Source organism: Nomascus leucogenys, chromosome 7b (genome assembly GCF_006542625.1).
Source record: "Nomascus leucogenys isolate Asia chromosome 7b, Asia_NLE_v1, whole genome shotgun sequence".
Taxonomy (NCBI): Eukaryota; Metazoa; Chordata; class Mammalia; order Primates; family Hylobatidae; genus Nomascus; species Nomascus leucogenys.
The window spans coordinates 95,899,134-95,913,378 of record NC_044387.1 but is presented as its reverse complement, the minus strand read 5'-3'; the positions used below and the strand labels follow the sequence as shown (position 1 = coordinate 95,913,378).

General features: G+C 37.6%; 1 protein-coding gene across 3 annotated transcripts in view; it reads left to right on the top strand.

Annotated features, from left to right (window-relative positions):
* GPM6A (glycoprotein M6A) overlaps positions 1-14,245 on the top strand; it is a 370,645-nt gene that overhangs the window by 319,010 nt on the left and 37,390 nt on the right. For all 3 annotated transcript variants that reach the window (XM_003276677.3, XM_012508117.2, XM_030816339.1), the window contains exon 3: positions 11,111-11,267. In XM_003276677.3, the coding sequence (XP_003276725.1) occupies positions 11,111-11,267 (157 nt within the window). The remainder of the gene's footprint in view (positions 1-11,110; positions 11,268-14,245) is intronic.

Genomic DNA, 14,245 nt, shown 5'->3' with positions numbered 1-14,245 from the left:
AGTCCCAGCTACGCGGGAGGCTGGGCAGGAGAATGGCATGAACCTGGGAGGTGGAGCTTGCAGTGAGCCGAGATCGCACCACTGCACTCCAGCCTGGGCGACAGAGCAAGACTCCGTCTCAAAAAAAAATAATAAAACAAAACAAAACAAAACAAAACACACACACAAATAGTTAAGAAAATACAAAGAAGGGAGAGCTATGAGAGATCTAATCTTACAAGATATTAAGACATACTTAAAGCTCCTCTGATTAAAACAGTGTGTTACTGGCAAACAAATGAACAGATTTATGGAACAGAATGGAGAGGACCGAATAGACAAATCTAGATATAGAAATTCATTGTATGACAGAAGTAGACCTAAAATCATTGCAGCAAAGATGATCTTTCAAATAAACGATGTTGGAACAACTGGACAGCCATTTTGAAAAAAAGATAAAATTAGATTCAATTCTTGTGCCACCCAAAGAAAAAATGCTAAATTGATCAGATGTCTAAATATAATAAAATGAAAGTGGACACATGCTAGAAGAAGGCATGGGTGAATTCCTCTGGGTGTAGGTAAAGGCTTCTACCTGTGATAAAATTCCAGATGAGATGTAATAAAAATAAACACTGATAACATTGACAACATACAATTTCTTTTTTTTTAAGTTGCATAGCAAAATGCCGTAAGCAAAGCCAAAAGACAAATGGTAAACTAGAAGAAAATATTTGTAACACCTGTCACTTGTGTCTTAGCCCTCTCTTACATTGCTATAAAGAAATAACTAAGACTGAATAATGTATATATATTAAAAAATGTAAGGCCGGGTGCAGTGGCTCATGCCTGTAATCCCAGCACTTTGGGAGCCTGAGGCAGGTGGATCACGAGGTCAGGAGTTTGAGACCAGCCTGGCCAAAATGGTGAAACTCTGTCTTTACTAAAAATACAAAAATTAGCTGGTGTGGTGGTGCACATCTGTAATCCCAGCTACTTGGGAGGCTGAGACAAGAGAATTGGTTGAACCCAGGAGGTGGAGGTTGCAGTGAGCTGAGATCACACCACTGCACTCCAACCTGGAAGACAAGAGCAAAACTCATTCTGGAAAAAAAAAAGTATATGTATATATATTTAATTGGCTTATGTTTCTGCACACTATAGAGGAAGTATAGTGGCATCTGTTCCTGGGCAGGCCTCAGGAAGCTTCTTATCACAGTGAGAGGCAAAGAGGGCACAGGCACCTCACATAGCCAGAGCAGGAGCAAGAGAGGGAGAGAGAGAGTTAAAGGGAAGGTGCCACCCACTTACACACTTTTAAGATAGCACCAAGCCATGAGAGATCCACCCCCAAGACCCAAATGCCTCCCATCACGCCCTACCTTCATTATTGGGGATTATAATTCAACACGAGATTTAAGCGGGGACAAATATCCTAACTATATCACTCCACTCCTGGACTCTCCCAAATCTCATGTCCTTCTCATGTTGCAAAATATAATCATGCCTTCCCAACAGTCACACAAAATCTTAACTCTTTCCAGCATTAACTCAAAAGTCCAAAGTCTCATCCTAGACAAGCCAAACCCCTTCTACTTGTGAGCCTGTAAAATCAAAAACAAGTTAATTCCTTCCAAGATAAAATGGAGATACAGACAGTAGGTAAATATTCCCATTCCAAAAGGGAGAAATTGACTGACATGAAGGATCTTACAGGCCCCATGCAAGTTCAAAATATAGCAGGGCATTCATTAAATATTAAAGCTCCAAAATAATCTTTACTCTATGTCCCACTATCCAGGCCACACTGATGGAAGGGGTGGGCCCTCAAGGCCTTCGGCATCTCTACCCTTGTGGCTTTGCAGGGTTTAACCCCTGTGGCTGCTCTCACAGGCTTTAAGTGCCTGCATCTTTTTGAGGCACAGAATGCAAGCTACCAGTGGATCCACTATTCTGGGGTCTGGAGATCAGTGACCCACTTCTCACAGTTCCACTAGGCAGTGCCCTGGTGGGGACTCTGTGTGGGAGCTCCAAACCCTTTTTCTGCTTGGCATTGCATCTGCTTGGCATTGCAGCTTGTTCTTGTGAGGCCTCTACTCTTGCAGCAGGCTTCTTCCTGGGCACCCAGGCTTTCTCATACATCCTCTGAAATCTAGGCAGAGGCTGCCAAGTGTTCTTCACTCTTGCATTCTGTGTATCTACTGGCTTAGCACACCTTGGAAGCTGACAGGGGTTATGGCTTGCACCCTCTGAAGCAGCAGCCCAAGCTGTATCTGGGGCCTTTTGAGCCAAGGTTGAAGCATGAGCAGTTGGGATGTGGAGAACAGTGTCCCAAGGCTGCATAGGACAGTGGGGCCCTGGGCTTGTCCCCTGAAACCATTCTTTCCTTCTAGGCCTCTGGGCCTGTGATGGGAAAGGCTACCACGAAGGTCTCTGAAGGCCTTCAAGGCCTATTCTCCATTGTCTTGGATATTAGTACTTGGCTCTTTTTTAGTTATGCATATTTCTCTAGCAAGAGGTTGCTCCACGTCCTGCTTGAATTCTTGAATTCCTCTCCAGAAAACCTTTTTTTTTCCTCTCTGCCACATGGCCAGACTGTAAATTCCCCAAACTTTTATGCTCTGCTTCCTGTTTAAATATTATTTCAAATTTAAAGTTATTTATTTCTTCCCACATCTGAGCACTGGCTGTTAGAAGCAGCCATGCAAATGCTTAGCTGCTTAGGGATCTTCTGCCAGATACCCTAAATCATCACTCTGAAGTTCAAACTTCCACAGAGGCCTAGGGCATGGACAAAATGCAGCCAAGTTCTTTAATAAAACATAACATGTATGACCTTAGCTCCGGTGCCCTATGAGTTGCTCATTTTCATCTGAGACCTTGTCAGCTTGGACTTCACTGTCGATGTCACTATCAGCATTTTGGTCACAATCATTTAATCAGTCTCTTAGAAGTTCCAAAGTTTCCCTCATATTCTTGTTTTCTTCTGAGTGCTCCAAACTCTCTCAATCTCTGCCTGTTACCCAATCCAAACCTGCTTTCACATTTTCATGTATCTTTATAGCAATGTCCCACTCTTCAGTACCAATTTCTCTGTTAGACCATTCTTGCATTACTATAAAGAAATACCTGAAACTGGCTAATTAGTAAAGAGATTTAATTGGCTCATGGTTCTGCAGGCTTTACAGGAAGCATGGTGCTGACATCTGCTTGGTTTCTAAGGAGGCCTCAGGAATCTTGCAATCACAACAGAAGGTGAAGGGGGAGCAAACACATCACATGGCCAGAGTGGGAGCAAGAGAGTGTTGGAGGGGAGGTGCTACACCCTCTTAAGTCAGCACCAAGCCGGGAGGGATCTGTTCTCATGACCCAAACACCTTCCACTGGGCCCCACCTCCAGCATTGGGGATTACAATCAACATGAAGTTTAGGCAAGGACAAATATCTAAACTATCAACAGACAGAAGTATAATATCCCTTATTTATAGAGATCTTTTAAAAATTATGGAGTGCAGAGAGGACCACAAATCTTATGGCAAAATGGCAAACACATGAATAGACAATTCACAAAAAGATATATAGTGCCCATAATCATATTAAAAGATGTTGAATTTCATGAATACCTAAGATAAATAAAGCAATACCAGGATACCACTCATCACCCATCAGATTAGCAACAATTTAAAAGCTTAACAATGCTTTCTTCTGTAGAGGATGGGGAGAAACAGACATTCTAATATACTGCTGGTGGGAATACAAAATTGTACAAGACCTATAGAGAGGAATTGGCAATATGTAACAAAACTACATATGTCTTTAATTTCCAACTCAACAATCCTCCCATCCTAATTCTAAAGATACGTCTTCAATTATTTGGAAATACATATGAACAAAGTTATTCATTGCTGCAGTGTTCTAACTGTAAGATATTGATAACAATATAAGTAAGCATTGGAGATTTTGTGAATAAATGATAGTGTGTAAATACACATGGAGTAGTACGCAACGGTTAAAAAGAATGAGAACAATCTCTATGAATTTGTATAGAGAAATTTTCAGAGACTTGTTCATTGATCAAAGTACAAATGTATGAATATATGGAGTTTTTATGAAGAATATATGGATTTTTTATGAAGAATATATGGAGTATGCACATTTCCTTTAAAAAGAAGGGAAAATAGGCATATACACATACACACACACACTTGCCTTTACATAAAAACACAGTAAAGGTAATCAAGGATCCAATGAAATAGGTTACCTACAAGGAACAGGATGGACAGGATAGAAAAGGTCTTGCCACTTTTCTGTATATGTCTTTTGTATAGATTTGACTTTTAGAAGCATGTTAATGTCCTGTATATCCAAAAATGAAACTAAGTCAATATGGATGAGATGGAGAACATGAAAGTGAAACAAACAGACCCAGTTGCATGAACGTGGCCACAATGAATGGAAGAAAAAATACACTAATCCATGTAGCTTAGAAACACAGTATATTGACTATATAGTCTCAGTCTTGGGCAAGGTATGGGAAGGACTGCAAACCACAAGAACTCTTTCTAGATAGATATGATTTTTGTAATGAGGTGAATAAGTAATTCTGAAATAATTTTAGATTTATTATGGAATTAAACAAAAGAATAAATGTGTTAATATTCTTGGGAGCCAGTATTCTCATTATGGAAGAAAGACATACAAATATCAAAGGAGGAAAGCAATAAAAATCCCTGTAGCGATAGACTGGATTTGGAGGTATCACTGTGTACTCAATATTTCTAAAATATGTGTATATTTGTTATGCAGTTACATGTGCACATTTATATATATGTATATATGAACACACATACATGTACACATATATAGATATGTTTATATAGTTGCATATATTGATATGTGTGTATACATACATGTATTTCTTATCTTGATACAATAAAAAGACCTAAAGGTAAAGACACAACATTAGCAGTGAGCATATCTAGCACCACATCTTGGTCCCGAATACCATTGCTCTTTAATAGGACAAGAGTTTCTCAAAGAGATGCCTGTTTCTGAGGTTGAAAGAGGTATGTGCAAAGTGAGCCTGGAACATCTTGCTATATGAGAAAGCAAGGAGTATTCTTAAAAATTGCTAGGCACATGTCACAAAGATACAAGAACCAGCTTGAAGGGATTCCTATTGCTCAAGTCTAGAAAAACTTGAGCACCAAAATAATGAGCTATTGTAATGGCATTTAAACCTTGAGAAAAATATCAGATACCATTAGTCCGTGTCACTAATAAATAGACAAATCAATAAATGGGGGAAAAGGGTGGGCTCTTCTTGTGTCAGAATCCCTAGTGCTATTTGCAACCAGCTATTGTGGAGCTGGTAATGGAGTTAGGAAATCATCATTTGGCAAACATGATAAGAAGATTGGGTCTGGCAATACTCGTCATTGGATGGGGTGCTAACACTGAGGAGAAGTTTTGACTGGGAGCAAGATGTTTTCTTGGTCTTAAAGTATCTCCTCACAGATTTCTTGTAAGTTGGAAGAGAAGTAGTACACAGTACAGAAATCAGACTTTATCTTAACTACATGATGAAAATTAAAATTAGTACTGAGAGGCAGAAGGACTTTGTGTGAGTGAGGCGGGAGATACCCTGACAGGAGCACAGTATCACTATATAGTATTCTAGCCAAGAATGAGTAACCCATATCTAACCATGAGGAAACATCAGACAAACTCAAAAGGAACATTCCGTTCAAAAAGGGCAGAATAGGGTTATATTCTTCAACAACATAAATGTCATTAAGACACAGAAAGACAGTGGAAGTGTTCCAGATTAAAGAAGACCAGAGACACAGCAAATAGGTATAACAGTAGCCCCTAGATTGGATCCGGTATCAGGCAAGAAAGAAGTCCCACAAAGTTCATCATTGAGTTGGTTGATGAAATTGAAATACAAATAAAGATTTGACACAAGTATTATGTCAATGATATATTTCCTGGGGTCGATAACTCTGAACTGTGAAGATATTCTCTATGTTCAGATATATCATCCAGAGAGAACAATCAAGTAAATGAGATAAAATGTTATAGAGAAAGGGTGTAAAGTTGCTCCATATGCTACTTGTTTTATTCAACTTTTTTCTGTAAATTTGAAATTATTTCCAAATAAAAAATTAAAATATGTTTAGAAAACATGCCATTTTCACCAAAAAATTGTATAGAATAGCCCATGAAACACTCTTTAAAGTGTTGTTGATGATCTGTAAGTTGATATCCTCAGATTCTTTCAAATGCATGACAGGTTTACACAGTTCACATCATCTGCCTCATTGCCTTTGACAAATAGATTTGTGCAATATTTAGACTTTCAGGCAGTGAAAGTCAGCCACTAAACAATTGCTCTGGGACATTGCCATTACCAAGCTCTTCTCTCTCTCATCTTATACGCAGCAAATCCTATTTCATGCATTCTTTCAAAAATATTGTCACAGCATCTCTAGATTTCTATCAGCACGATCAAGCTTTTTATCCCCTCATTTTGCTCTTGTATATAATCACAGGATGTCTCCATCACTTAACGACACCCTATCCATTCTAGTCATACTCTAATTAATTTAAGAAAATAAATTCAGGCTTGAGAATGTGAAATAAACAACAATTTGTTAATAAAACAGTATCAAGGCTGCAGAAATAGACCCTTAGCTAATATATATATACTTTTCCACACACCATGACCCCTTCTTCACTTCAATAAAACTCCTACTTCCAGAAGATTCTTTCTCTTTTCTCCAATGCCATTGACAGTTCTCCTCCAGATGTTCCATATGTTCTTTGCCTTATCAGTGTGAAGTCATATGTGTGAGTGTGTCTCTGCATGTGTCTGTATGGCCTGGAGTGGGGAATTGGAAATATTAATTGACTGCTTCCACATGATGAACTCAAGATGTATACTCTGTTTTTTCCATATATATAAAATACATGTGCTAAAGGAAGAAATATTGTTGAGGTCCAATAATTTAGTAGAAATAGCTATATCCTAACCATCATGTGACTGACTTCAGTGAAAACTTTTTGCTCGATTATTTCCTGTGTTGAAAGAATTATTCAATGGACTAGCAATCTGTGACCACGTTTTTCATAACTGGTACATTAAGATATGGTGATATGCTTATATCAGGATTTCTTTAATATAGGCTCTTGCTTTTTATTTATAAGTTCTTTTCTAAAAAATTTATTCAGCAGATATTATCTAGTTCTTTGAGGGTGTAATGCTTTTGTTTAATTACATCAGAAAATTTTTAGAACCAGAATGATCGGAAAAAGATTTTCTGAGCAATAATTAGTTTTTAGAGATTAAAATGGATTTCCCTCAATAATTCATTTCATATCAAAACTAGGAAAATTATTGAAAGCACTTTTTTTGACCAAATTCTTCCCATTTAGCATGTTTGCAATTTTTTCAGTTCTATGCCTTAAATTTCTCTTTTTTTCTTCCCCCCCATTCATTTGTACTTTTGTCTATCAAACAAATCCTCTACAAGAAAATCATTCCCTACTTTAGAGGTTTTTGTCTTATGCCAACAAATTCTCTTAGCCTTTTTTGTTTATGTGTTAGCACACAAAAAAGTAGAGAAAACCTATTTGCCAAGAGGGAGGAAGATGTTAAACCCCTCACTTCCCCAAAATGGTACCAAAACATAACATTTCAGGCCAAATTTGTAGCTTAAACATTAGTTACACAATGAAAATGTATTCCTTATCATAGCAAAAATGTATTCATTCTTCACACATTATAGAATATTCATTCCTTATGTACATATTTAATAACATATTCCTATGTTATTAAAAACAACAACAAATGCAGTTTTTTGAGCTATGGAATTTAAGCAAATTAGAAACGATTAAAATTACATTGATGAATCTTGAAGTTGATCTAAAAAGTTACTGTTGAAAATAAATAGGGTACTGGTATACTGAAATTTACTTAAATAATTTGACAAGTTAAGTTTGAACCACAAAGGATATATATGTGACCAGTTCTAATTGGGAAAAAAATCATGGGATAGATACTTATATAGACCTGGAGGATTCAAATCAAATTTATTTTCTAAGAAAATGATAAGTAAGAATTAAGAAACTTTTGATAGACACTTCTCTCGTTCATTGGCTCTTTTGTGATTACTCATTAAACATATATTAATTTAATAATTACTTCCTTTTTTTTCCTCTCACATTTTTTTACATTTAGATAGGTTCTCACTTTGTTTCTCAGGCTGGAGTGCAGTGGTGTGATCGTAGCCCATTGCAGCATTGACCTCTTAAACACAGACAATACTGCAGCTTTAGCCTCCCACGTAGCTAGGACTACAGCCTTCTGCCAGCAAGACTGTCTAGTTTTTAAATTTTTGTAGAGATGGGGTCTCATTTTGTTGACCAGGCTGGTTTCAAACCATGATTCAAGTGATCCTCTTACCTCAGCCTCTCGAAGTGGTGGGATTACAGGCCTGAGCCACTGCCCCCACCCAATTCAGTTTTTTATCCAGCATTGTCAGATATCATTCTAGTGGAAGGTACAGTAGTTGATATAAGTGATCAAAACTTCTGTCTTTATGAAACTTATATTCTAGTAGAGATGTCAAAAATTAAAGGGAGGCTGGGTGTAGTGGCTCACACCTGTAATCCTAGCACTTTGGGAGGCCAAGGCTGGCAGATCCTGTATTAGTCCGTTCTCAGGCTGCTATGAAAGACACACCTGAGACTGGGTAATTTATAAAAGAAAGAGGTTTAATTGACTCACAGTTCAGCCAACTGGAGAGGCCTCAGGAAACTTACAACCATGGTGGAAGGGGAAGCAAACACGTTTTTCACATAGCGGCAGGAGAGAGAAGTGCAGGAGAAGCAGCAGGAAAGCATCTTAGAAAACCATCAGAGCTCATGAGAACTCACTCACTACCGCAAGAACAACATGGAGATAACCATCCCCATGATTCACCTACCTCCCGCTGGGTCTCTCTCATGACACATGGGGATTATGGGAACTACAATTCAAGATGAGATTTGGGTGGGGACACAGCCAAACCATATCAGATCCCTTTGAGCCCAGGAGTTCAGATCCCTTCAGACCAGTCTGGGCAGCATGGCAAAACCCCATTTCTACAAAAAAAATGAAGACATTTGCGGGGCATGGTGGTGCACACCTCTAGTCTCCACTACTTGGGAGGCTGATGCGAGAGGATCACTTGAGTTCAGGAGGTTGAGGCTGCAGTGAGCCATGCTCGTGTCACTGCACTCCAGTCAGGGTGACAGAGGGAGACCATGTCTTGAAAAAAAAAAATAAATAAATAAGTGGAAATCATACTAAGAAGAATCATTAAAAATCTTAATTATGAAGGAAATTAGAAGTTCAAAGGAAGATTAGTGGGTTTATTGAAAGTGTAAATTTATTTCATACTCACTGAATTCACCCAGCAGTCTCAAGGAAATATTTAGCATCAACAAGTACTTATATATTGGTGCTGTATTAACTTTTAATTAGACAGTCATTGTCTCTATCCAAAGAAATGTATATAGTGAATACATTCCCAGTGTTAAATATAACCTATTTCTTAGGTTAAGTAACTATTGTATAGCATTCAGTTGGTGTTATTGCCACATCTGCATTTAACTGGCTGTTTCTACAACTGTTACTACGTTGAATATAAAATGCTCACTGATCATGCAGATATATATATATATAAAATAAATAAATCCTAATGGAGTATTTAACTCTAGCTACACCTGGGACTATGAATATTCCTACAGATTTAAAAGATATTATTTGGAGCATATGTATGGAATGAATGTTTTCAAAACATGGAAATGCAAATGATCTTAATTTATAAATGAACTAATTATTCTTCTTAATGTTATTGAATATCATTTCCTAGTTACAGAGCTAGGGGAAAAAATTAAATCTATCTATCCATATATCCATCTGTTATTATGTATCAGTTCTGGCTGTGCACATTTTTACATTTTCTAGATAAATGTTTTATTTTAGCCACGTGGTGGTTTTTTTAAAAAAAAAAAAAAAAAAAAAAAACTGGGTAATCAATTGTGAGAAAATGCAAAGGACCTTCCCATGCCACTATAAAAGTATGCCATATCTTGGCTCAGATCCAATTCTGCAGAATATTCATTAGTGATTATACCTAAAAGGCTTCATTGTCAATATTCATCTGTAAAACCATATCTTTTCATTACTCGCATTATCATTAACAAATACACATGATGTTTATGATGAGTACAAAATAGAATACAACTATAATTGACTATCGGTAATGCAAAAATATGGAATTTGTATCATTTTATGTAAAACTACTGCATCATTAAGTATAAAGCTTCCTTCCCTTTTAATGTAAGTTTTAAAAACCAGTGTTACATACACAAATCTTTACATTTGGTATTTTGTCCTAATTAGAGAAATCATATGATGATTACCCTACTTAACGAATAGGCCAGGAGTAGTGGCTCAGCCTGAAATCCTAGCACTTTGGGAAGCCGAGGCGGTAGATTGCCTGAGCTCAGGAGTTTGAACCAGCCTGGCCAACTTGGTGAAACCCTGTCTCTTCTAAAAAGACAAAATTATCTGGGCACGGTGGCACATGCCTGTAATCCCAGCTACTCGGGAGGCTGAGGCAGGAGAATCACTTGAACCCAGGAGGCAGAGGTTGCAGTGAGCCGAGATCGCACCACTGTACTCCAGACTGGGCAGCAGAGCAGGCTCTGTCTCCAAAAATAAATAAATAAATAAATAAATAAATAAATAAAAGGAGCAAATTCCTTTAGAAGTATAATTTATTGCTTATTCCAGCTTACTTTGGTGTGAACCAGGTAAGAGGAGAGGCTAGAAAAGAAGAAGAAACTGACAAACATGAAAACCCTAAATCTCTTGTCAACAAATACGGGAAGTGGCAGCACAAAATTTATATATAAACATTAGATATATGAAGCAAACATGTTCTTAAATCCAACCTTCATTATGAATATAAATATTCTGTAACTTTCATTCCAAAAGAATCATGAGCATGTGAGAGTCAATTTCTGCACAGTGGCAATGAAAAGTTATTGAAATAAATCGCTTTGTCTTTTCTCTCAGGATTGACATCTTTAAGTATGTGATCTACGGCATCGCAGCTGCGTTCTTTGTGTATGGCATTTTGCTGATGGTGGAAGGTTTCTTCACAACTGGGGCCATCAAAGATCTCTATGGGGATTTCAAAATCACCACTTGTGGCAGATGTGTGAGCGCTTGGGTATGTTAGTTCTCTACATTCAGTATTTAATGTGGATTTATTTCAATAGCACACAGGTGTTTGCATTCATCTCCCAAGAATTATTTTTTTAACACAGTAACATTTCCTTCTGTGATGCTATCTTAAATCTTGATAACATTATTTTTGAAATTAAGATTATTCCTTGTGAAAATTCAGTTTCAAATCCTCAGATTCTGTGTAGCACAACTAGTTTTGTTTCTAGAGGTAGCAACACTGTTGATTGATGTACGATTTTTTTTTCCAAAGGGCTTTGTGGTTCTCATGAGAATCACAGAGAAATTCATCTCCAATTTATAAGCAATACATGTGCCTGTCTCCTGTTAAACATATGTCTCTGTATTTTACTGTAAATTTGAGGACAGCTATATCATGTGATTTCTGTTTTCTATTAACTTAAGAATTCTATTAATTTCAGCCTTAAATTTTAATTTTTATAATATTTAATGGCAAATCAAACTTATAGTCTTACTCTAGAGTTTCATAATACAGACAATGCGTCTCTATCTATTAATGCATAAGAGTGGTGAAAATGAAAAATAATAAGATTGAAAGTACTTTTGCACTTTTATACAGAATAATTTTTCTAGAATGAAATGTTGAAGCTTCCATTCTTGACAGACATATTTTCCTTTTTTCTAATGTTATGTAACAACATGTGTCTAATTATAGCATATAATTCATGTTAAGTAAGCTGTCTCTAATGAGGACTGATGTAAATTACTTCAATCTCACAGAAATGTTCAAAAACACCTGTTTACCAGCAAACCTTTTTTATTTTAACCTGTTTCTAACACATTTCATTATGCTTCTCGGTGTCAACAGCAACAATAATCTGATAAGATAGTTTGCCTGAGTTGTGGGTATTTGTAGTGTTCTCTGGAATTATTTCTTATAAGAATCACCTATTTTTAGTTTGGGACAAAACTTATTGTAACACCCGAAGAGGTAAAATATATGAATAGGAGTAAAACTGGAATCCCAGTAATGTGACTAAGGGGCTTTAAACTGTGCCTTATTATTGAAATTATTTAAATCAGTAATATCAAATTATAGATCCAGAGAAACTTAGTTACAGAGATATTGGATTGACGAAAAAATAAAATATGAATAATTCATGGTCCAATTTTCAGTGATGCCGAAGCAATTTCTCTAGTAAAAAGGCAACTTCCAATTTTAAGATTCATTTCCTTTCTGCCAATAGAGTACAGTGAATTGAGTTATATAGTAATTGGCTTTTTATTACAATTGGAACAGTAACATTGTAATGCCACTGGTGTGCCTTGGCAAGTTGCTTACCTTTTATGGATCACAATTTCTTCATTTACAAAATGAGGATCATTTCTAAAGCTTATTCCAGCTCAAGGAGTCTGCGATCTAAAACCCTAGCGAAAAAATAAAGAGATAAGGGGGTCTGAAAGCATGTCTTTACCATAAGGTAATAACCTTCTGCCAGGAAGAGTGCAGTCGATTGTGTTATTTCATTCAGAATTTGAAAATAACTTCATAATAAAAAGAAAAAGCAGTCAAAGAAGAATTGCATATCTATATATATAGAGAGAGATGCACTTGGTTATCTGCCTGCCATTCAAGCATCTTAAAGGTATTTCAAACAGGAATTTTCGAAGCAAAACATGAGCCACGTTTTCTTTTCTTTCTTTTTTTTTTTTTCTATAATGATAACAATTGTGTCACCAGTCCCACCCAACAGACCAGAAGGGTGGCAGCAGCTGCGTGGGCTCCTCCAGAGGCAATGCAGCAGGGTGTCAGCCCAGCAAGATGCCCCGCCCACTCCTGTAACACCTCCCTGCCACCCCGGAATGAGCAGAGCAGAGACAGGAGTAGGAGCTTCATTCTCCTGCGTTCTGCAGAGACAGCAGAGCAGCGGGTGAGGCTCTGAGCCATACCCTGGCTGTCCCAACACTGCCTTCACGAAGGGGGCTAGCTCCATGAATGGGAAGTAAACAGTGGCGGCTGCAGCCAGCACTGCAGAACCCTGCCTCCCTTCCCCTCTGCCAACCATTCTTCCACGCCCCCACCTCAGCTTGCATATCACGCAGGACTTGTAGCTCCATGAAATCGAGGGGAAAAGAAAGATTTGTCGTCCACCCTCTCCTGCTACTTATTTCCACTGTACTGATGCTGCTTTTTTTTTTTTTTTTTTTTTTTTTTTTTTTTTTTTTCCATTTGTAGGCAGATTGTATCTTACGGTCTACCTTATTATGTTCAAAGTGAACCTGTTAACCTGTTTTGCCTGTGTTCTGTAGCTGTGAATGAGTCTGTGCTTTTGAAGGTATTATATCAGTGCAGCTCTACTTGTAATACTGAATAATACTAAAGGGTGGAATTTTTTTTTTTTTTTTTTGCAACAAGTATGTAAAAATCTTCCTTAGTTAATACTAACAGAAACTTGTTATTCTATCCCTGTTTCTTTCTGCTGCATAAAGAGTAAATGGTGACTAACTGAAATTACATCAGCACAAATGCAATTAATTTTGAAGCAGCAGGCCAGGCGCAGTGGCTCACACCTGTAATCTTAGCACTTTGGGAGGCCGAGGCAGGCGGATCACGAGGTCAGGAGTTCGTAAACCAGCCTGGTCAACATAGTGAAACCCCGTCTCTACTAAAAATACAAAAATTAGCCGGGCATGGTGGCGGACGCCTGTAATCCCAGCTACTTGGGAGGCTGAGGCAGGAGAATCGCTTGAACCCAGGAGGTAGAGGTTGCAGTGAGCCCAGATGGCGCCATTGCACTCCAGCCTGGGCGACAGGGCAAGACTTCGTCTCAAAAAATAATAATAATAATAATTGAAGCAGGATTGTATCACTGAATGGAGAGTGATAATCAATATTCCCTTTAGTTAATGAGTGCCTTTGAAAGCATAACTTGATCTGCATTCTGTATTTCCTCTCATGCAGTGTCAGGGCCAACTCAAGTTCATTACAACATTTTAATGCTA